The 22,245-nt window shown below is 41.5% G+C and overlaps 1 protein-coding gene across 4 annotated transcripts; it reads left to right on the forward strand.

Moving 5' to 3' along the window:
* The first annotated feature begins 8 nt into the window (after nt 1-8).
* On the forward strand, nt 9-22,169 carry FOXM1 (forkhead box M1). Of its 4 annotated transcripts, none has more exons than XM_072654021.1 (9): nt 9-305; nt 3,955-4,506; nt 5,348-5,502; nt 12,156-12,347; nt 15,497-15,625; nt 16,167-16,211; nt 16,883-16,955; nt 17,125-17,300; nt 20,082-22,169. In XM_072654021.1, the coding sequence occupies exons 2-9, from the start codon at nt 3,996-3,998 to the stop codon at nt 21,114-21,116; spliced, it is 2,316 nt and encodes a 771-aa protein (XP_072510122.1). In that variant the 5' UTR covers nt 9-305; nt 3,955-3,995; the 3' UTR covers nt 21,117-22,169. The 4 variants fall into 4 exon arrangements, with proteins under 4 accessions (XP_072510122.1, XP_072510123.1, XP_072510124.1 ...); XM_072654022.1 differs by having other exon boundaries at nt 16,886-16,955; XM_072654023.1 differs by lacking the exon at nt 16,167-16,211.
* The last annotated feature ends 76 nt before the right edge of the window (nt 22,170-22,245 follow it).

The following is a 22,245-nucleotide window of genomic DNA, read 5'->3' on the forward strand; positions in this document are numbered from 1 at the left end:
AATGCTTAAACGACGCTCGGTCCCGATTGGCGGCGCCCGCGTCACGTGACCGGCAACGCTCCGCCGGCGCCAATTTCAAACCGCGGAACAAACTGAAAGCCCCTTATCCCCCTCCTCCCCCTCCCCCCCTCCCGGCGACCCCACCCCTCCCCCCCGCGGCCGGGGACCTGGCCGACCCGGCCCCTAGCGGCCCTGGGCCTGCTCCTGGACCCTGGCTCAGCCCCGGCGGGCTGAGGCTGAAGGGAAACCCGACCCCTGCAGGCCTACCTTGGGGCGGTGGTGGAGACAGCGGCCGCAGTGCTGAGGTGAGAGTCTCGGGTGGCGGGGGTCCCCAGCCTGCCTCCCTCCCCGGGAGGGCCCTAGAGAGCCCGGGCGGGGTGGGAGCCCCGGACCGGGAAAGGAGCAGGTCTCCGCAGCCGTCCTCCTTAAAATGGGCCCCCTCCAATGCCCAGCTCCTGGGCCGACGCGGGGAGCCCCGGAGAGAGGGTCGCGGGCCGGAGCTTGGATCCCAGCTCCGCAGCGACCGCCGGGCCCCGACCTCGGAGTCTTGATCAGGGAGTGAGTGACCCGCAGGAGGGAGTCCTCGAGGTGCCGCGGCTGCAGACGGTGCGGCCGGACCTGACAGCACCTCGGGACGGGCCACCGGGGCCCCCTCCACTGCGGGCCGGATCACGGCCCGGCCGCATAATGCCGGTGCAGCCCCAGCCTCCTGCGGAATTCAGCAGCAGGTTGGGCCCAGGGACCCAATCTGTAACCCCAGGAATCTCTCGACCCCCCTTGCTGGCGGTGTCGTGCCCTCCTCTGTTCAGTGTGGGGTAGTGAAAGGCTTTTTGCAAAGGACCTTGGATGGTGAAACCACTCAGCGTTTTGTTTAATGTTTATTATGCACCTTAGACCCTGTATTATCATTACTGGTAAATGTGCATTATTAAATTTGACATTCCTTGAAGGTGAGAGCTAAATTGTGTTTCCTCTGTTATGTATCCCCTTTAATGTTTTAACCCTGGGCCGTGTAGGTGCAGTCAAATACATAACTGAGCTAGTGTTAGGAGTGGGAGAGAGCAGGAAGACTTGCTTTTGGGAAAGGATATACTGAAAAAAAGGAAGCAGGATTTGAAGGTTTTGGGGGGAGGGGATGGCAGTAAAGGGTCAAACTTAAGAGAGATGGAGACAAGATAAAATTGCAGGAACTTAAAGAGGTGAGAACTTAGACCCAAGAATTAAGAGGTAGGAAGAGCTCAAGGGAGGCCCAGGTCATCTTACCAAATACCTATGACATGGTTAGGAATTGTGATTCCCCAAATTGTATAGCAGGGACCTAGGAAAAAGAATTCCTCTGATTCCCAGGATGACACTTTCTAACAGAATGATGTACATTTGAGGGATGTCTTCTCAAATAAGTATTTGAAGGTCCCAAGCCAAAGATTTGTTTCCTTCCTCCAGCTTTACACAGCTACCATAGCATCAGAAACCTGAATTCTAGTCCTGACTGCCATTAACTTGTAGAAATTGGACAAGTCATTTCTCTATACTTAATTTTCCTCATTTAAAATGCAGCTAATAGGTACCCTGCAGAGATGTTCTACAAATTAAATGAAGTAGTTGGTATCAGATACTTTAAAAAATGAAAGCATACAACTCTGTAATACTAGCGTTGCTATGGGTTCATAGATTGAGAGCTGAAAGGAACCTTAGAGATTAGCTTTATCATTTTACAGATGAATATAGCCTGAGGCTCAGAGGTTCTGATCAGAAAACATCATGGTTAGTTCTAGGAGCTATATTTAGTATCCACCCCAATGAGGTGGAACTATGAGCCAGAATGGTGAAGAGAATCGAAATGTTGAAGCGATGCGACATAAGGACAAGTGAAGAACTGGATATATTTAGTTGAGAGAAGAGAAAACTTAGGGGCACATGATAGTGAAGAGGTTTGAGGTGCTGCTACCCTGAGAATGCCAAGTCAGAGTTGCCTGCAATGAATTCACACTCAAGTTTTCTATTAGTCAAGAGGCAAAAGTTTTATTGTAACTCCAATAGTAGCAGGTGAAGTTCCTTTGGGGAACTTGCAACTTAATGGGGTTGAATCTAAAGCTTATATAGAAAAGGGGCAGGTAAAGGAATGTTAAGAATGCTTATTTATTAAGTAATTCAAGGAGTCCAGGTGTCTGGGAGCAGCCGTCAATGATTTATGAATGGGAAAAGTCAAGGAGTCAGCAGAGACAACTTTGCTGATATCAGACATTGAGGAAGAAAGATAGTTTAGCTGCCAGAGACTTGGACCTTGGCAATCTGGTTTGAGGGAGAGTCCTTGGGCCAGCAAGGCACAAAAATCCTTGGGGCAGGCACCCCTGTGTTTGTCCTTTATCTAAGGACATGTGTTCTGTAACAAGGGGAGAATTTTCTTATGGGGGTGAGGGTCTGGGATTCAGAGTTGCTTAGGCGTGATGTCTTAGGGCTTTTGGGGGTCCAGGTCCCACCACCCCATCAATAGTACTTGAAGGTCTGTCAGGTAGAAGAGAAATTAGACTTCAGAGTTTGCTTCTGAACACAGAACTAATAATAATTAATTGACAGAAATTTCAAGGAGGCAATTTTAGACTATAAAAGTAAACACTTCCTGACAAGCCTTACAAGGTAGTGGTTCTTCCTCAGTGGAAATCTACAAGTAAAGGTTGGATGACCTCTTGTCCAATATGTTATTGGATGAGGTATGGGTTGGATTAGATGGCCTCTGGGGTGCCTTTCAACTGTCTGAGATTCTCTGAGGTTATGATTTTCCTAAGGTCATATAATTAAAGAATAGCAGAAACAGAATTCAAATCCAAGCTGTCTTGACTTCAAATCCATCATTTTCCCACAGTGCCAGGCTACAATAAATAAAAATCTACATTTTTTCCTTTCTTTAATACTCTCTTGAGACTGAAAGCTTATTGTAACAACTTTCATTTGAATTTTCTATTCCCTGGGATTATTATATCAAGAAAATGCCCACCAGAAGCAGCAAGGCATAGTGGAGACAGAGCTGGCTTTGGAATCAATAAGATCTAGGTTAATTTATTTTGCCATTAAATATGACTTAGCTGTAGATGGAGCTTAAGTCCCACTTTTCATTTCATTTGCTTCAGTGATATGCTTCCTTCCCACCAGACTGAATGTTCCTTGCAAGACCAGGACTTTCTTTTTTTTTTATTCCTATCTGAAAATGTATTAATAGACATGCATTCCTGCTTGTAGAGAAAGTTTCAGAATTCCCTCTACTAATTAGAATAATTTAATGGAAGCAATTTTTAACTTACATTTAATAATAATTATAAAATAAGACGCTAAATTCCATGGCAAAGTAAAACTTAAGATACAGAGTATAAGCTTGAGACTTTTGATTTGCCAATCATAAAAAAATGTTGATGCCAGTTATACTCTAGGAGAATATGTCTTCTAGAAACCAATTATTTTCTTTCTAGCCACTCCCTATGAGAGTGGATTAAACAAGAAAACATACCTACTTCTACATTGGTCACCACAGGGATAAGGACTGGACCTATAATTTCAATACTTCAGGTAATTTCCGGATGAGGAAACCTTTATAATTTATGGCTTTGTTGCCTAGAAAACTGACAAACTAAGTCACTTGTCCAGAGTTACAAAGCCAGTATTTGCCAGAGGTGGGACTTGAACCCAGGTCTTAGTGGATTTGAAGTCAGCACCCAAGGACAGGGACTTATTCTAGTTTGATCTCTGTATCTTTTGTACCTAGTACAATGCCTTATATTATCAGTGGGTGACTAACATTCGACTAAAATTGATTTCCGTTTAGTTGGGACTAATTCTCTTGTCACTAAAGCATAACAATTCTTTGGATTCATTTTGATTATCAAGACTTGCTCCTGTGTAGAGGAACCCCTTTTTTCTCAGCCTCATAGTCCATGTCAAACTGCCCCTTTTTCTTTATAGGTTGTATTCTTGTTTTCAATGGAGAGTGATTGCACAGATTCATGATGAAAACTAGCCCCCGTCGGCCCCTGATTCTTAAGAGACGGAAACTTCCCCTTCCTATCCATGATGCCCAAGGTGAAGGAGCAAAGCAGGAGCCCAAAGGGACGCCTGCCCAACAGGAATGTGGCCAAATGCAGCCATCCAAGGAGGTGGTGGAACCTGATCTTCAGAAGTTTCCAACAGGCATCAAGATCATCAACCACCCCACCATGCCAAACACCCAAGTGGTGGCAGTTCCCACCAACACAGATATCCAGAGCATCATTGCAGCCCTGACTGCCAAAGGAAAAGAGAGTGGTAGCAGTGGGCCCAACAAATTCATCCTTATCAGCAGTGGACGGGCCCCTGCCCATCCTCCTGGATCCCAGCCCCCAAACCAAGGAGATGAAGTGGCCAAGAGGGCAGAAGTGGTAGCCAAGAGCATGGGACCAAAACCTGCAACTAGAGATATGAACCTCCCCAGACCACTAGGAGCCCATTCCAGTCGGGGATGGGAGCAGGAGGGCTGTGGTATGTGATCTATAAAGCAAGGAGATGGGGGGAACAGTGAGAAACTATCTTTGGTGATGGAGTTTTTGTTTACATTACATTTAAGATACAGAGTATAAGCTTGAGATCTTTGATTTGCCAATCAGAAAAAAAACATTGATGCCAGTTATACTCTAGGAGAATATATCTTCTAGAAACCAATTATTCCCTTTCTAGCCACTCCCTGTGAGAGTGGATTAAACAAGAAAACATACCTACTTTTACTTTGTTAATACTTCAGTTCTTTTCTCTGAATGCATACAGCATCTTCATAGGATCTTTGCAGATTTGGTACTTGTTTTTTAATGCCTAGGATATATCACATCTAGCCGGAAACTCTAATAGAAACTAATCTGTTCTTTGGTCCTGAAACCTTGATTCTTAGCAACTGGGTTCTGAGACTGTAATTAAAGTTCAACATTTCCATATCCATTTTTAATTTGATAAAGGACTTTCTGTTTATTATTCTTTCAGTTGAGCTTGCAAAGAAGATAAGATTAGTTTTTAGTTTATGGTGAAGTACAGGGACAGAAAGTGACTTATCTTGAGTGAGTGGCTTTTTGGTAAGGTTAAATTGCCTAAGAACCCTTGAAGATCAGGGTGACTTGAGTTAAGATCCAAGTTGAACTTCAGTTCTGAATTTCTCCCAAAATCTAGAATGGAGTAAAGCAACTGAGGGCCATCTTAGATTCACAGACTCCCTGATTCCAAAGTATTGAAGACTCTGGGAATGTTCCTCAACTGTGTATTTGGATATTAGGGAGACCTAGCTGCTGGAGCAGCTGGCAAGCAGGTAAAGAAAATCCTTGATTTATTTCTTCAGCAGCTGGAAGTGAGGCATCAGGCTGCCTTCTGGATGATAGCCTGACCAATATTCAGTGGTTAGGAAAGATGAGTTCTGATGGACTGGGTTCCTGCAGCATCAAGCAAGAGATAGAGGAGAAGGAGAATCAACGTGTGGAGCAAAGTCAAGTCAAGGTGAGTTTTCTTAGAGTAATATGAGTAGAAGGGTCAGTTAGGATCATTTCAGGGAGTTCCCAAGACAGGGAAGTGTCTTGAATGGTCAACTTTAACAGAATCTCCTGGTTCCATTTCATTTTCCAATACTGCTTGTTGTATAACCATGGACAATTTCCTTTCCTCTGAGACTTTTCCCCCTCAGGTATGAAATGAGAAGACTATTCATAAATATTTCTGTGGTAAGTATGAATCATTGAATTGAAAAGAACTTTAGAAGCTGTCTTTCAATGATCCTGTCTGCCCAGTGCATGAGTCCTGTCTAAAACATCTTCAACTAGTGATCATTCAGTATCTGTTTGAACACTTTCTTAGAAGGGGGGATTTACAACTTCATAAGATAGAACATTTGAAGGCATCACCTTTCTTCAAAGTCTCATTCACTCATTCTCTTCCCTCTCATTTATGTCCAGTCTTAGAAATTCCACTTTTTCACTATCTCTCACATCTATCCCCTTCTCTGCACTCATGCCCTATAGGACCACTTCAGTCCAGGTCCTCATCCCCTCTCCCCTTTCCAATATGTCCCCCATCTAGCTGCCAAAGCAATACTCCTAAAGTGAAGGTCTGACCACATCTGTCCTGTTGAAGAAGCTTCAGTGGCACATGACTGTTTTAGGAAAAACAAACTTCTCTTTGCCATTTAAAATTCTTCACAGCATAGCTCCAGCCTCCCCTGATTATGTATTTGTATGCCCTACTTAACACACTCCAACTAGTACAGCCCAACTGGCCTGCTTGCTGTTCTCTATTCATCATTCTGGCTCATAACTCCATCCTTTATATAGGCTTTGCCATGCTGGAATATTTTCTCCTCACTTCTGCCTCTTGGAATCCTTAGGTCCTGTCAAGGTTCAGCTTAAGCACCATTTCCTTTAAGAGACCTTTCCTGATTCCCTCAGTTATTAGTACCTTCTTGTCAAATCACTATGTGTTTATTAGAAATATGATCTGTATTTTTACTTATCTGTGGACAGGTGGCAGGAACTTTCTGTGTATATAATACATAGCATAGTTCCTAGTACATAGTAGGTACTTAATTGTTTGTTGATATATTGATTCTAGTCTAAAATACATTCTTCCTCTTTGTAATTCCAATTGAACAAGTGTTTTGTTTTGTATTTTTTTTAAAGAAAAGCCAGCATAACATATATTGTCATAACAAAACTTGAAATTCATATGATGGAGGAAGAGTAGGTGGTAGCAGTTTCTTTTACTAAAATGCTACACAGGACAATGAAAGGGGGATGGAAACATGGAGAGAGGGAATATGGGAGAGGGAGTTAGTAGTTGCAGAGCTTAGATGTTGAAGCTGTGCTGTCTTTCAGTTTTTTTATGGAGAATATGCAATGATTTGTTGTGACTATTGTAATGATGACTAGAATTTCATTGTGATGAATTTTTTTAAACTTTTATTATTCTGAACTTAAAAATAAAGCATTTCTATAACAGAGTGGAATAGAAAAACAAATTTGCATCTGAAACTACAGTCATTTTGCACAACTTGCTATTCAAATAAACAAATTATCACGTAACTTTTTTCCCTCCACTCCTTCCATCTCACCCTAAAGATGGCTGCCATTAGACATGGATATGCATGTATTATACACACACACACACACACACACACACACACACACACACCAGTTCTTTTCTGTGAATGCAAACAGCATCTTCATAGGATTTTTGCAGATTTGGTGCTTGTAATAGTCAGAAATTTACTTTGTACAGGTCTCTCCATGCTTTTCTAAAGTCATCCAGCTCATCATTTTTTATAGCGGAGTAACTAACAGTCTATCCTGAACATATACTACAATTTGTTTAGCCATTCCCTACAATTGACAGGCATCCCTACAATTTCCAGTTCTTTGCTGCTATAAATGTTTTAGAACATATAGGTTCTTTTCCTTTTTCTCTAATCATCTTGGGAAACAGACCTAATAGTGGTATCGCTGGGTCAAAAGGTAATATAGGCAATTTAATGACTCTGGGCATAATTCCAATTCACTCTCCAAAATGCTTGGATCAGCTCACAAATCCACCAACAATGAATTAAGGTTCTGGTTTCTCCACATCCCCTCCAACATTTGTCAGTTTCCCCTCTATCATTTCAGCCAATCTGAGAGGTATAAAATAACATCACAGAATTCTTTTTAATTTGCATTTTTTTAATCAGTAATGATTTGTAACATTTTTTGTATATAACTATAAACCATTTTGATTTCTTCATTGGAAAACTGCCCATTCATATTCTTTGATTATTTGTCAATTGAGGAATGACTTGTATTCTTAAAGATTGGACAAAATTCTTTACATATTTGAAATATGAGACCTTTATCTGAGGAACTGTCCTTGAAATTTTTCCCCCAGTTTTCTGCTTTCCTTCTGATTTTGGCTACATTTATTTTATTTGTACAAAACCTCTTAAATGTAATGTCATCAAAATTATTAAATCTCATATTGCTCGCTCTCTCTTATTTGTTCATAATTGTTTACCGGTCCTTAAGTCTGATGGGTAATGTGTTCTATATTCTTCAAATTTTCTTGTAATATCTCCCTTTCTATCTAAGTTAATATTCCATTTTGACCTTATCTTGGTAAATGGTTAAAGACATTGGTCAATGCCCAATTTCTACCAAACTTTTGCAGCTTTCCCAACAATTTTTACCAAATAGTGAATTCTTATCCCCAAAACTCAAGTTTTTACACTTGTCAAACACCAGGTTACTATATTTGTTTGCTGCTGTAAATTGTAGGTCTGCTGTTCCACTGATTCTATTTCTTAGCCATTACCAGACAGTTTTGATAAACACTGCCTTATAATATAGTTTAAGATCATTTTCTTTAATAGAAAAGCTGGAGACAAAATGATTAAGTATGGTAGAATCTTGATGCTGGAAGTTATCTAGTCCAATTCCTACCTGAAGCATAAATCTTCTATGTCATCCCTGACAAGTAGCTATGCATCATCTACTACAAGAACAGCAGTGACAGCATATTACTTTCTAAGACATACTATCCTGTTTTGAGGTATCTATAATTATTAGGAAGTTTCTTCTTGCCTTGAATTACATTTGCCCTCCCTATGATTCCTACCTCACTGGCCCTTGCTCTGCGTCTTAGGATCAAGCAGGACAAGTCTAATCTCTTCTGCATGACAACCCTTCTGGTATTTGAAAACAGTACTAAGGTCTTCCACACTATCCTTTTCTCCCAGAATTTTCAGCCTAAACATCTTCAATTCTTTGAATCAATCTTTGTATACATGGTTTCATGTACTTTCACTACTCTAGTCACCTTCCTCTGAACCCTCTCCAACTTGTCAATATCTTCCCTAAAAATATGACACCCTCTTTTTGTCCCCCAAACTATAAATAATCCCAGTGTGGTCTGACCAGAGCAGAGTACAGTGGCATAATTCCCCATCCTTCAAGTACTTATGCTTATTAATGCAGCCTCAGATCACATTAGCTTTTTGTGGCTGCCACATCATGCTGTTGTTTTTATTCACCTTGGGGTTCACTAAAAAACCCTGGATCTTTTTGACATGATCTACCTTAAGAAGCAATTAGGTGGTGAAAGGAAGAACTCTGGTTCTAGAGTTGGGAAGACCTGAGTTCAAATCTGGTCTCAGACACTAGTTATGTAAGTAAGTCACTTAACCTCTTCCTCAGTTTCCTCATCTGTAAAATGGGGATAATAGTAGCATCTGCATTGCTGGGTTGTTGTGAATCAGGTAAGATAATAGTTGTATAGTGTATGCATATGTATATGTGTATGCATATATATATATTTCTTTAAATCTTATATATCTTTATATCTTTAAAATCTGATCTTATCACTGAGTTCTCTCTCCATATTAATTTCTTTAGATACTATCCTCCACTTTCTTCTTCATCAGAATCATTTACTTTTGTCATCAGAATTTTGTTCTTCCATTCTCGAGCTTTGAGATCTTTCCCACCTTTTCTCTAAATTCATCTATTATACTATGTTCAAGGGTTCTCTCTTAATAACAGTTTCTAAAATGACAATTCTTTTTTTAATGTCTTTTAGTTTTTAAAATTATTTCTTTTTACAAGCATTTATTGTTCCTCCTAGAATCTCACTCTTTTTAGGACCTAAAAAAACAAACATATTGTGACAAATATGCATAATTTAGCAAAATAAATTTCCACATTGGCCATGTCCAAAAATGTCTGTTTCCTGCTACATTTTAAGTCCATCACTTCTGTGGCAGGAGGTAGGGTGGCATGATTCATTTTCAGTACTCTTCACTCATGGTTTATCATTGCATTAATCATACTTTTAAAGTTTTTCAAAGTTGTCTCTATAATGTTGTCATTGTATAAATTGCTCTAGATGAACGTTTTACCCTGTATTTGGTTCAGAGAAGTCTTTTCATAGTTTCCTCTATAATCGTCCATCTTGTCATTTCTTGTGACAGAGTAATTTGCTATTACATTCATGTGCCATAATTCTTTAACCATGGAGTTTCTTCTTATTGTTCGAAATCAGGTCTAAAATAATGGAATCATGATGCACTTTCCTTTTGTCATTTCTTCAACCTTTGAGAGGTCATAGGATCAGATTTAGAACTGGAAGGGGACCTTGTAGATTATCTAGTTTCAACTATCTCATTTTACAGGTGAGGAAACTGAAGCATAAAGAGATTAAGTGACTTTCCTAAGATCCTTCAGGTAATTAGTGTTAGAGCTGGGATTTGAACCTGGGTCTTCTGATTCCTAATCCTGCATTCTTTCCTCTGTACCATGGTTTTTCCCCAGTGAAAATGAAAGTTGTCCCCAGGAAAGTGAAGAATTCATCATCTTCTCAACTTTTAGTAGAATCTTTCAACATATGTCTGACCTATTGGAGTGAACCATTCATTATTATATTTTGTCTCTTTGTTCAATTTGTAATTTCTATTAAAAACTTGCTATTTCCTTTGTCCACCTGGCTTAGTAGCTTGCAATATGTCCCCAGCAATACCATTTCTGTGATGGAGAGCTCATTCTTATATAACATATAATAATTTGGACTCCAAACATGAGTTCTAATTTAATAATTATAAAGCATCTTAAACTTAATCTCTAGTATTTCAAGAATACATGATTTTAATATTATCATTACTCTTTTCATTGAAGTAGATTGCAGTCCTTAGTAAATGAACCTTAGTAATGGGACTTTGTGAATTGATAGATTCAAAACGTCAATCACTCTGCAGCCAACTGGGTGTTGAGCTTCTTGAAAATATATAGGTTGGTTCTCAGGTTGTGGTTGTTTGTCCTTCATTCTCAAAGAGGACCATGACATCAGGAAGGTGATACCGAGACATGCAAGCAAATTGGATTTAAGTGAGGAAGGCCTGTGCAAAGTCACCTGCCTTACGTTCTCCTCTGAAGCCATCTGGGTCCAGTGGCAAGATATAGATCAGGGTGACTGGAGACAGCCCCCATTGATTGGTTCTCAGACAAATGACTTGTAGTCCATCATGGAGACTTTACTTAAAGCCTTTCTGTGCTGGAAGGACTTGTCAGAACTCACATTCTATAAACACTCCTTACTATTGTCACGTATCAGCAAGACTTCTGTGAACTATAAATCATTTCTGGAGAATTCTTTTCAACACACAAGAGCTATATAAATTCATTAACTCACAGGCAGAGTGTGAAGGAATACATATTTTCTCAGTGGAACATCATCTGGGGTTTTGCTGCCATACCAAGAAATGCTTTATTTCTTTAAAATAAATTTGATTATGCAAAAAAGAGCCCTATTGGTTAGTGTATTATTTTCAACTTTACCATATATGAAACAACTGACCAAGCATTAGGTTTACAAATCTGATGGGGGCATTTTAGAATATATTATGTTTGATTGTGAAGGCAGAAAAATGATGGAAATGTTCATATCCACCGTGGGTGACAGTTTTTTACTCAGGAACAGAATGTTTTACTGTGTTTTTTTACTGTATTTCTCGAGAAGAGTAAGCTTATTATTTAGAGTAAAAACGTAGAAACTATTGCCAAAAGATATATACACAGACACATATGCACACTAAAAAAATACTATTGGTAGCAAAGTGAGTCATGTATGAGTTAAATACTTCCTAGTGTTGTATTTGAAGTCAGAGGTCCTGGGTTCAAATCTCAACCCTGCAATTTACTGTTTGTGTGATCTTTGACAAGTTACTTATCCTATGATCCTAAGAATAATACAGACTGATTTAAGCCAATCTAGCAGTCTGATGTTATCAGAAATTCCTTCTAATTCTTTGTAACCATTTATACCAGACCACTAGAATGTCATATCAGTTTGGATTATTCTTAGGTTCACAAATTTAGAGCTGGAAGAAATTTCAGAGATCTAATACTGAGTAGTCTGATATAAATAGCTTTCACAGAATTAGAAGGAATTGAATCTCTGATGACTCCATACAGGGCAGGTCTCACAGTAAGATGGCTACGAACATGTTTCTTCTAGAGTCATCTTCTGGTTAAGAGGGTTTTTCCAAGAGATGAACTCTAGATGGGCATCTTTGATGACTTGTTCCTTCGCTCTTTCTCTTTTTTTTTGTGCTTCTTTTCCTTTGACTCCCTTGCTGTTCTCAGGTGGAAGAACCTCCAGCTGCATCAACCTCCTGGCAGGATTCTATATCGGAAAGACCACCTTATTCCTACATGGCCATGATCCAGTTTGCTATCAACAGCACTGAACGGAAACGCATGACCTTGAAAGACATCTATACCTGGATTGAGGATCACTTTCCCTACTTTAAGCACATCGCCAAACCGGGCTGGAAGGTCTCTATAATGTCTCTATAACAACCAGGGTCCAGGTGACCGAATCCCCACTGTCTGGTGTCATGGAAGAACACTTGAAAGCAGAAGAGACTAGACCTAAAAATAAATGCATCTGAAATTTGGGTGTATAACATACTTCCAATAACTTAGGCAAAATAGCCAACAAGTTACCTATACAGATGCTACTTATAATACTGTCATGCTTTGTTGTTCAGTCCAGTGTAGAAGATGGTTCAGAATTCCACTTTGCCTCTGCTTAGAAAATACTCTTAGTATGTGGCTAGATGTCATGTCTTACTATGTAACTTACACTGAAGTCATCTGTTAGATTACTGAATATCATACTTGATAGTCTCTAGAAAAAAGGTGGGGAATGTATGACCTCAAGGCCGTGTGTGGCCCTCTAGGTCCTCAAGTGTGACCCTTTGACTGAATCCAAACTTGTGAAGTTTTGAAGGCCAAACTCAAAGAGCTAGAAGGCTGCATGTGGCCTCGAGGCCACAGGTTCCCCACCCCTCCTGTAGAACATCTTCCCAAATTTCTATAGTTCCTAGTAACACTTTCAGAATCAATATAGAATGACTTGTTCCAAATAACCTAGCAATTTGAGTTGACAGTGACTGATGAATCCCCTCTTCTTTATATTTGTGGAATTGACAAGCTTTTTAAAATAGTGTGCCAAGGTTCTGACCCCTCAGGAGAGAGGATGATGGAAAGGAGTGAGGCACAGGGCCATGCATTCCATGGACTGTTGACTTCTATTCCTGTAACAGTCCTGTATGTGGAGAATTTCCTGAGCAGGGACCCCTGTGCTAGGGCCTACAGGAGGGTAAGAGGCAGTGTAGGAACAGGCACCTGCAGCCCTCCTCAAGGCACTGATTGGTGGTGATTGATCTCCATAGGAAATGTTCTTAACTGTTCTTCAACCTCTACTTTAATCTACCTAAAGGGATGAGGATGTTCCTTTTTTTGGTTCTACTTGTGTTGGTAAATTCCACATCAGCCAGTGCCCTTGAGGCCTCCCTCTTGTACCATTGGTGTCTTGAGGATTCTGATGTGCTGCCTGATCTGTCAGTCTCTTGTCTCCTGTTCTTGCTGCATAAGTCTTCCTTTTCTGATCAGCCTTGTCTTCCACTCTCTGCCCAAGTCATCACTGTCTAATGTTGCTGCTGCTTTATTTCATATATTTTTTACATTTTTTTGAATGTGTAGAAGGCCTGCTCCCCATTTTACACATGGGAAGACTAAAGCACAGTCTTATTATAGCTCTGTCAAATCAACAAGCATTTATTTAGCATCTGCTGTGTATCAGGTGCTGTGCTTAGCTCTGGGTAGACAGAAACTCAAATGAAACAGTTCCTTCTCTAAGAGAATCTGCATTCCAGTGGGGAAATTACACGTGCACATGTAGGGTGTCCCCAGAGTCTTACTACACTTTTAAGCTCTGGAACTTTGATAGCATGTTGTGGTCTTCCCCAAAATTTAGTTTTAAACTAATAAAACTACACCAAGACTTTGGGGACATCCTATATAAGACTATACAAAATAAACAGGATAATTTAGGGAGGGAGGAAGGTTATTAGCAACTGAGGGGATAGGGAAAAGCCACATATAGAAAGTAACACTTGGGCTGAGCCTTGAAGGAAACTAGCTAAGATGCAGTCAGTGATAAAACCAAAACTGAATGAGGTGTGATGAGTAATAGATTCTGGGTCCTGAGGACCTGAGGTCCCAGTCTCAGCTCTGCCATTTTCTTACCACTATGATTTCTGGCAGGTCATTTCAGCCCTCTGGGCCTTGGTTTCCTCACCTGTGAAATGAGTGGTTTGGACTAGATGGTCCCTTATGGTCCGTTCCAACTTTAAGTACTGTGACCTTTTTGGTTGGGACTTGTAACTTCATTTATATAGGGTAACTTGCCCTACAGCGCTGCCACTTAGAACCTTAGAGAGTTGCCTCGAGCACTGAGTGGTTAGGTGATTTGCTAAGGGTCACATAGCCAAAATTTTGTCACAAATGAGACTACTACCCCACACTGCCTCTTGTTATATGAACTATAATTCTCAGCCTACAACTTTCTAGCATATGATATGTCTTGACTAACTTCTACACAAGCTTCTCTTGATAATGCTTCACTCTAAAACAGATTTTCCCCCACCCCCTAATAACTACCCAGACTTATCTCTTGATAACTAGCCTAAAAAATGGGAGTAAATCACTAACCTGTGTCCCTCTTGAGATACTTGGGATCTTGCCTGTGCCTGGGGACATTGCAGTGGAATTTTTAAAAAATTATTATTATTAATTTATTTGTTTTCAGTTTTCTACAATCACTTCCATAAGTCTTAGATTTTCTCCCCCTTCTTCCCTGAGACGGCGTTCAATTTTATATGGGTTCTACACATACATTCTTATTAAACATATTTTCACATTAGTCATGTTGCACAGAAGAATTAAAATGAATGGGAGAAACCATGAGAAAAAAACAAAACAAAATATAACACAAGAGAAAATATTCTGCTTCATTCTGTAATCCGGTTCTATAGTTCTTTCTCTGGATGTGGATGGCATTTTGCTTCAAGAGTCCATTGGGAATGTTTTAGGTCCTTGCATTGTTGTGAAGGGTTATGTGTACCAGAAAAATTCCTCGCACACTGTAGTTGTTATTGTATGCAATGTTCTTCTGGTTCTGCTACGTTCACTTAACATCAGTTCATATAAGTTTTTTCAGGCCTCTCTGAAGTCCTCCTGTTCATTATTTCTTATAGCACAATAATATTCCATTACATTCATATACCACAACTTATTCAGCCACTCCCCAATTGATGAGCATCCCCTCCAATTCCAGTTCTTGGCCACCACAAAGAGAGCTGCTATAAATATTTTTGTACATGTTGGACCCTTTCCCATTTTTATGATCCCTTTGGGATACAGTCCTAGAAGCGGTATTGCTGGGTCAAAGGGATTGCAATGGAATTTTAAGAGTGAGAAGTGTAGTTAGCCACGAGTGCCAGAGATTTGACAGAGCCCCAAAAAAGACTTTATTATGATGAAGCAAATTAAAGTTAGGTAGCTGGGTACCATTCTCCAATGAGAATCAAAATTCGTGTTTTCAGAACTGAAATCTGAATGTCTTCATCTCATTTCAGAATTCTATCCGCCACAATCTTTCTCTCCATGATATGTTTGTTCGGGAGACATCTGCCAATGGCAAGGTCTCCTTTTGGACCATCCACCCTGATGCCAATCGCTACTTGACACTGGACCAGGTTTTTAAGGTGAGCATCCTGATATACAGTGGATGGCTCCTGGAGATTATTTTTAGGCTCAGAAACCCCTTTAGAATTGAGGGTGACAGTACCCATGAGGGAGTTGGATCTTTTTGTTCTCTGCTCAGCCACACAGTCAACATGTATAGAGAACATAATGTATTAGGTACAGTTGAAAAATAGTGGCTAAGGTTTTGGAGGATGGGAGGTGGAGGAGGAATCTAGCAAAAAAAATTTAGAGGTAACAAAAAAAGGCAAAATTTGGGGTTTTCTACATTTTTAAACTGGAGATCTAAGACCTAATTCATGATGTATTATCACTAAGGGGTTCTTTGTTGAAAGGAACAGTTGTTTCAGTGTTGCAGTCATGTTCATAGATCTGCTAAGGTTCTTACTCCCATTCTCTCTCAAACCTAAAACCCTTCAAGGAATATTTTATGAAAGTGTTCTTCAGTATGTCAGGTTTATGTTTCTTCCCGTACTGGTGAAATTGACCAAACTGGTTGGTAACTTCAATCTTATTTCTTTCCCAATGCCTTGCTGCCTCCAGCCACTGGACCCAGGTTCTCCACCATCGTCTGAGCACTTGGAATCAGTAAGATTCTCTCTCTCCAGCTCGGGGCTTGGCCTTGCTCTCTTTTTGCTGCTCAGCATGACTTCAGTGGACAGGGACAAGATGTTCAAGGAAGGGCAGGCAATCCCAGGGCCATGTAACTGCTGGCCCTAGACACAAGACTACCCCAAGGCTATCTTAGATATGAGAGAACTGAGCTGTTTCATTCTTACTGTCTCACTTCTCGCAGATGCATACCTCTTTAGGGATCACAACTACTTCCCTTTCCCTTCTCACAGGCAACAGCAAGGTGTTCAGCAGAGTGCAGCATGACAGGAGAACAGTGCCACAGACTTGGCATGGAATAGCAGCAATGTAAATGACATGAGTCTTGCAAGCAGCTATTTTCACCCACATTTCTCTTCCTTTGCTCTTTTCCACTTGTTTGGCCACACAGTCTAGCTCCCCAGGGGAGACACCATGGGTATGGTTGGGGGCACTGTTGGTCACTATGCTGCTCACCCTTCCCACAGACAGACCATGGAAGCAGGACCCATGGCGATCCCCTTGGATCAGCTTTTTCTTTCTTTATGGCTATCAGGTGGCAGAGAGACAGCACTGTTCGAGCTGAGCAGAGCATCTGGTGGGGTTTGCTTCTCCTCTCCTTCACTTTCCTGAACTAGGCTTCTTTCTTTTCCTTTTTTTTTGACAAGCAGCAACAGAAACGGCCCATCCCTGACCTCCGCAGAAACCTGGGCATCAAAGCTGAGCTTCCTTTGAGTGCACGTAAGTTATATGGGAAGAGTTAAGTTCAGCTTTTGTTTAGAAGCAAGTCCAAAAGGACCCAAGACTCTTAGGTTAAGTTCTCAGTGTCTATCCTTAGGAAGAGGATCGGGGCTTCAGAAAGGGGAGGAAGTCTGGGCACCACTGCTCTTGACCTCATCCTCTCTCTCAGGACGGAAGATGAAGCCGCTACTTCCAAGGGTCAACTCATATCTAGTACCAATCCAGTTCCCAGTGAACCAGTCCTTGGTGCTGCAGCCTTCGGTGAAGGTGCCATTACCCCTGGCTGCCTCCCTCATGAGTTCAGAGCTTGTCCGTCATAGCAAGCGTGTGCGCATTGCCCCCAAGGTGAGTAGTGCCCTTTCTCCTGGTCCTGTAAGGGTACTCATCTAGTCAGTCAATCAATATTTACATGCTAGTTCATTATGCTAGGTTCTGTGGAGGATACAAAGTTGAATGTGACCTGATTCCTTTCCTTGGGAAGATAGAACAGTTATGAAAAGATTACATTCTGAAATATGTTATAATTAAGTTCCATAATAAAGAGATTGGGGGAGGGGGGAAATGCTTTAGGAATTAAATGAAAGAAGATACTTCCAGTGGGGAAGGATCATTAAAGTCTTTCTGAAGGAGGTAACCTTTGAACTAATTGTCCTTAAAAGATGGGGGGAGGGGAAGGAAGAGAAAAAGGTTTAAGGGTATCTCAGATGGAACAGGGCAAAGAGGCAGAAAAATGCAACAACTGTTAAGGAAATGATAATAGTTCATTTTGACAGGAACGTTAATTTTCAAGGGAAATAGATTAGGCTGGAAAGGCAGGTTGGGGGCATTTGGTAAGTCCTTAAATGTCGTGTTAAGGACTTTGAGCTTAATTTTATTGACAGTGGAGAGCCATCAAAAATACCAGCAGGAGATTATTATGATTAAAACTGTGCTTTAGAAAGGAAGCACCTGTAGCAATCTGTAGTCTAGAGCAGAGATAGAGTAGAGACCAGAAGTGGTGGAACTGTTGACATTATTGTTGTAGACGTTTAGGACTAGACAATTTAATGGGGACTTGGAATAGAGAGATATCAGTAGTGATAGAAAGAGCAGACAACTGCAAGAAATATTTCCAAAATCAATTAATAGTTATGGGGGCAAAAGAGAGAAAAGTCTGATAGTTAGGAGGAAATGATGGTACTATTGCTAGAAATAAGAGTTTTTAGGGAAAAAAGTTTTTAGGTTTAGTTTGGGACATATTAAGTTGATTCTGGATTGAGATATCCAGGTGGAGAATTCCAAAAGGGATCAGAAATGTTGACTTAGAATTTGAGAACAGAATTAGGGCTAAGGATAAAGATTTGGCAATCAACTACACAGAAGTAATTAGTTAAGGAATTACCAAGAGAGAATTTTAAAAAGACAAGAAGAGATATGAAAGAATTTTAGAGAATCCTGCATTTGGTTGGGAGAGGAAAACAAAGACCAACAAAGGAGAAATCATGCTCAACTAGAGGAACAGAAGAAGAACTAGAAGAGAAGGTGACTCGACCAAGCAGGAGAGGGTTCAGGGGTTGCTAGTGTTGGGCTGCCCAGAGCTCAAGGAAGATGATGATGAACAAAAGGGCCATGGGCAGCAAATTATGCTGATTTCGTTAAACAACCTCAATCCAGAGACCAAATGATGGTAGAAATGGAGGGTGAAAGTGAAACACTGTATTTGCAGTATTTTGCCAGTTTTTTCTAACTGTTCAGTAGGGAAAAGTGAGACATGATGTAAAAAAAAAAAAAGTATTGATAAAACCAGTTATAGAAAAAAGGCCATGAATTAGGTGTTTAGGAAGTCGTGGGAATACTTTAAAGGGGCAGTTTCAGAAGCCAAATTATGAAAGATTAAGGAGTGAAAACATATTAAGCATTATTTTTATGCAAGGCATTATACTAGGCTCTAGTTTTGAATCCAGAGTCATCCAGTAAACATTAAGTACTCTTATGTGCCAGGCACTGTGCTGAGGAAAGGCAAAAACAGTCCTTAACCTTGAGCTCACAATCTAATTGGGGAGACAACATGACATGGTTGGACTTGTAGTTTAGGATAATCTCTTTTTCAACTGAAGGGAGAATGAATGGACTGGAGTGGGGAGAGACTTGTGGCAGGCTATTTGCAATAATCCAGTAGGGGCCTGTGAGGGCCTGCACGACGGTGGCAGCAGTATCAGAGGAAAAACAGGGGAACATGCAAGAGCTGAAAGGGACAGGCCTTGGCAAGGAATCAGATCCGGAGGGTCTGGGGAGGCATGAGAAATGATGAAGACTTGAAGAGGACATCTGGATCTGGAGTCTGGGAAACTGGCAGGATGGCAGTGTGTGGCTGAGGTGGAGTAGGTCATGAGAAGAGTGGGTTGAGGACCTGGGAAGTTAACGTTTGAGGGAGGATCAGTGTGTGTGTTGAAGTCCTTTAGTATGGAGGGCAGGAGTTGGGAAGGAGAGATTGTGAGCCAATGACCGTGTTCATTGAGGAAAGAAGGGGAGTGAGGTCTGTATTCAGCAACTGACAGGATGGTTGGTATTTATAGAGTACTTTAGGATTTACAGTGCGCTTCATACTGTCTCATTTGATCCCCAAAATAGTCCTTTGAGGTAGATACTACCTTCGATATAATAATACCGTGTGTGTTATTATATCTGCTTTATAGATGAGGATAGCTGAGACCCAGAGAGCCTTGTGACTTGGTGCAAATCACCAGGAAGTAAATACCAAAGCTAGGGTAGCAAAGAAATAGGAATTGAACTGTATCTCTCAGGTCTGTTCACTAAATCTGACATTCTGTGATGCTATGAATTCTTTTCATCCAGAGAAAAATTTTCAGAGTGATTTCATAGACAATAAGTGGGTTGTTAGTTGGTGGGGTGAGGAACCTCTGAGAACATAGAAAGCTTAAATAGTAGGAGGAGTGCTTTAACTTAGGCAAAGAGAACCAATTTCTTAACTAAAAAGCTTTGTTTGATCCTGAGATAGGTAACTAGTTAGTGGAATCACCTTTCCAGGAGTTTTTTAAAAAGAAGCTAGGCTAATTCTGCTAAAAGGCTGAGGAATGAATATGATCGCAAGGCATCCCTCCCACCATTTTTGTGTTCTACTTGCAGGTGCTGCTAGCTGATGAGGGCCTATCTCCCTTTTCCACTTCTGAATCATTGAAAGAGGAACGAGCCCTACCTGGGGAAGGCCTATCTCCTTTGTTTCGGGCCCAGTCTGTTAAAGAAGAAGATCTCCAGCCCATGGAAGAACCATCCCAGTTCACAAGACCCATCAAAGTAGAGAGCCCACCACTGGAAGAGTGGCTCTCACCCTTTCCAGTGGTCAAGGAGGAAGTACCACACCCTTGGCAGGACTCTTCCCTTCTCTCTGTCTCCAGACCCAAGAAGACCTTCACGGGGCTCAAGTCTCCACCACGGGGTGTTTCTGACATGCTCGTGATTAAACGGAGGGAAAGGAGGGAGATGAGCCGATCCAGAAGGAAACAGCACCTTATCCCACCTTGCTTGGAAGAACCAGAACTATTGTTTCCAGAAATCCCTGGACCCTCCAGACAAAACACAGATCTCTCCTTCCTTCCAGAGGCATCAGAACCCACCTCCCAACTCAGCCACTCTCAGGATGAAGGAGGTCCCTTTAAAACACCAGTCAAGGATATGTTATGCAAGCTACCCATTTCCTCCACCCCCAGCAAAGCTGTTCTCCCTATGACCCCAGACCCATGGAGGCTTACACCCCCAAACAAGGAGACAGGGCTCGATTTCAGCCCAGTGTGTACTCCTCAAGGATCTTTCACCCTGCTGCCAGATTCCATGGGGCTGCTGGATCTCAGCACTACCCCACTCAAGAATGTCCCTCTCTTTGAGTCACCCCAGGAGCTTCTTAATCCAGAGTCACTTGACCTGGTCCCTGACCCTTTCACCACTTCTCCCCGCTCAGATCCTGAAGCCCCCAAGCCTGGCTCCCCTGAGATGCCTGTCTCTAGCCTTTCTGCCAACCGTTCGCTGACTGAAGGTCTTGTTCTGGACACAATGAACGACAGCCTCAGCAAGATCCTGTTGGACATCAGTTTTCCTGGCTTAGAGGAGGATCCCCTGGGCCCCGACAATATTAGTTGGTCTCAGTTTATCCCAGAGTTACGGTAGAGCCCAGCATTCCCCACTAGTTCAGGTTTGACAGGTAGCTGGGTGGTCTAACGGTTAGACCACTACACACACTTTGTGTGAAGGCAGCAGGTCTGCCAAGAGGTGGTGAACCTGTCTGCTTCTCTTATCTCTGTTTCTCCCAAGTAGTTCAAGGTAGCCAGTCATGTTCTAGCTGTCTCCTGATCTGGCTGACTACAAGCTGCTTTCTTGATGGCTGCTCATGGCCTAGCCTGGAGCTTCCTCATGAAAATCTGGCCTCTTTCCCTCTGTCACCAGCCTGACCTCTTGTCAGGCACTAATGGGGGGTGTAGCAGCACAAAGGCCAACAACCAGAGGAGGAGCTCCCAGCCTATGAGCTTCTTTCTTCATCTTTCCCTACTCTCCTCAGTGGCCCTTTGGGGCTAGGTGGTCATTGTAAATAGTGTATATTCTCCAAATTATCCTCTAATTATTAACATAACTTTATTTCCTTAGATCAGTATCGTGGGGGTTGCCAATGGGTGGATTTTTGGTTTGTTTCCATGGCTTGCTTTTGGTCTTCCCTAGGAGACGAGCTTCAGATTCATGGCTCAAAGGTTTTTCTGGGTCAGGAATGCACTTGTCAAGGTTTCTTAATCCACCATGCATTCAAAATAGGAGATCGGTTTTCCTTGCACTGAACTCTTATAATAACTTTCCTGTTGAAGATTGCAAGGTTCTTAGTGGAACAAAGGAGAGCTACAAGACTGCTTCTGATTCTCATTGTGATGGGGCCAGTTCCCTGAAGCTGAGTGGGGGGAGATATCAGGCTACTAGAGTACTTCTACTAAGATTCCAGAGTTTGCTGGGCATTCCTGATAAGGGAGAATTTGGCCAGAGGATGGGTGGGATGGGGAGTGATCATAAGGTCACCCTTATTTATACTGGATCCCCTCCATTTGCACTTCAGCTTTTATAACCAACCCACCCCATAAGCCAAAGTCTTATCCTTTATATTAAGCCAGAGTCTTAGGCACACATAATTGTAACTACCTACTCAATAAAGGTTAGGGTGGAGATGGGTTTTGTGAAGTATTTGGAGATTGTTCTCTGAGTTCTAAGGAAGACATGGAATCATTGACAGGGGGTAGGGTGATGGGGGGAGGAATAA

This window comes from Notamacropus eugenii, chromosome 3 (assembly GCF_028372415.1).
Source record: "Notamacropus eugenii isolate mMacEug1 chromosome 3, mMacEug1.pri_v2, whole genome shotgun sequence".
Lineage (NCBI taxonomy): Eukaryota > Metazoa > Chordata > Mammalia > Diprotodontia > Macropodidae > Notamacropus > Notamacropus eugenii.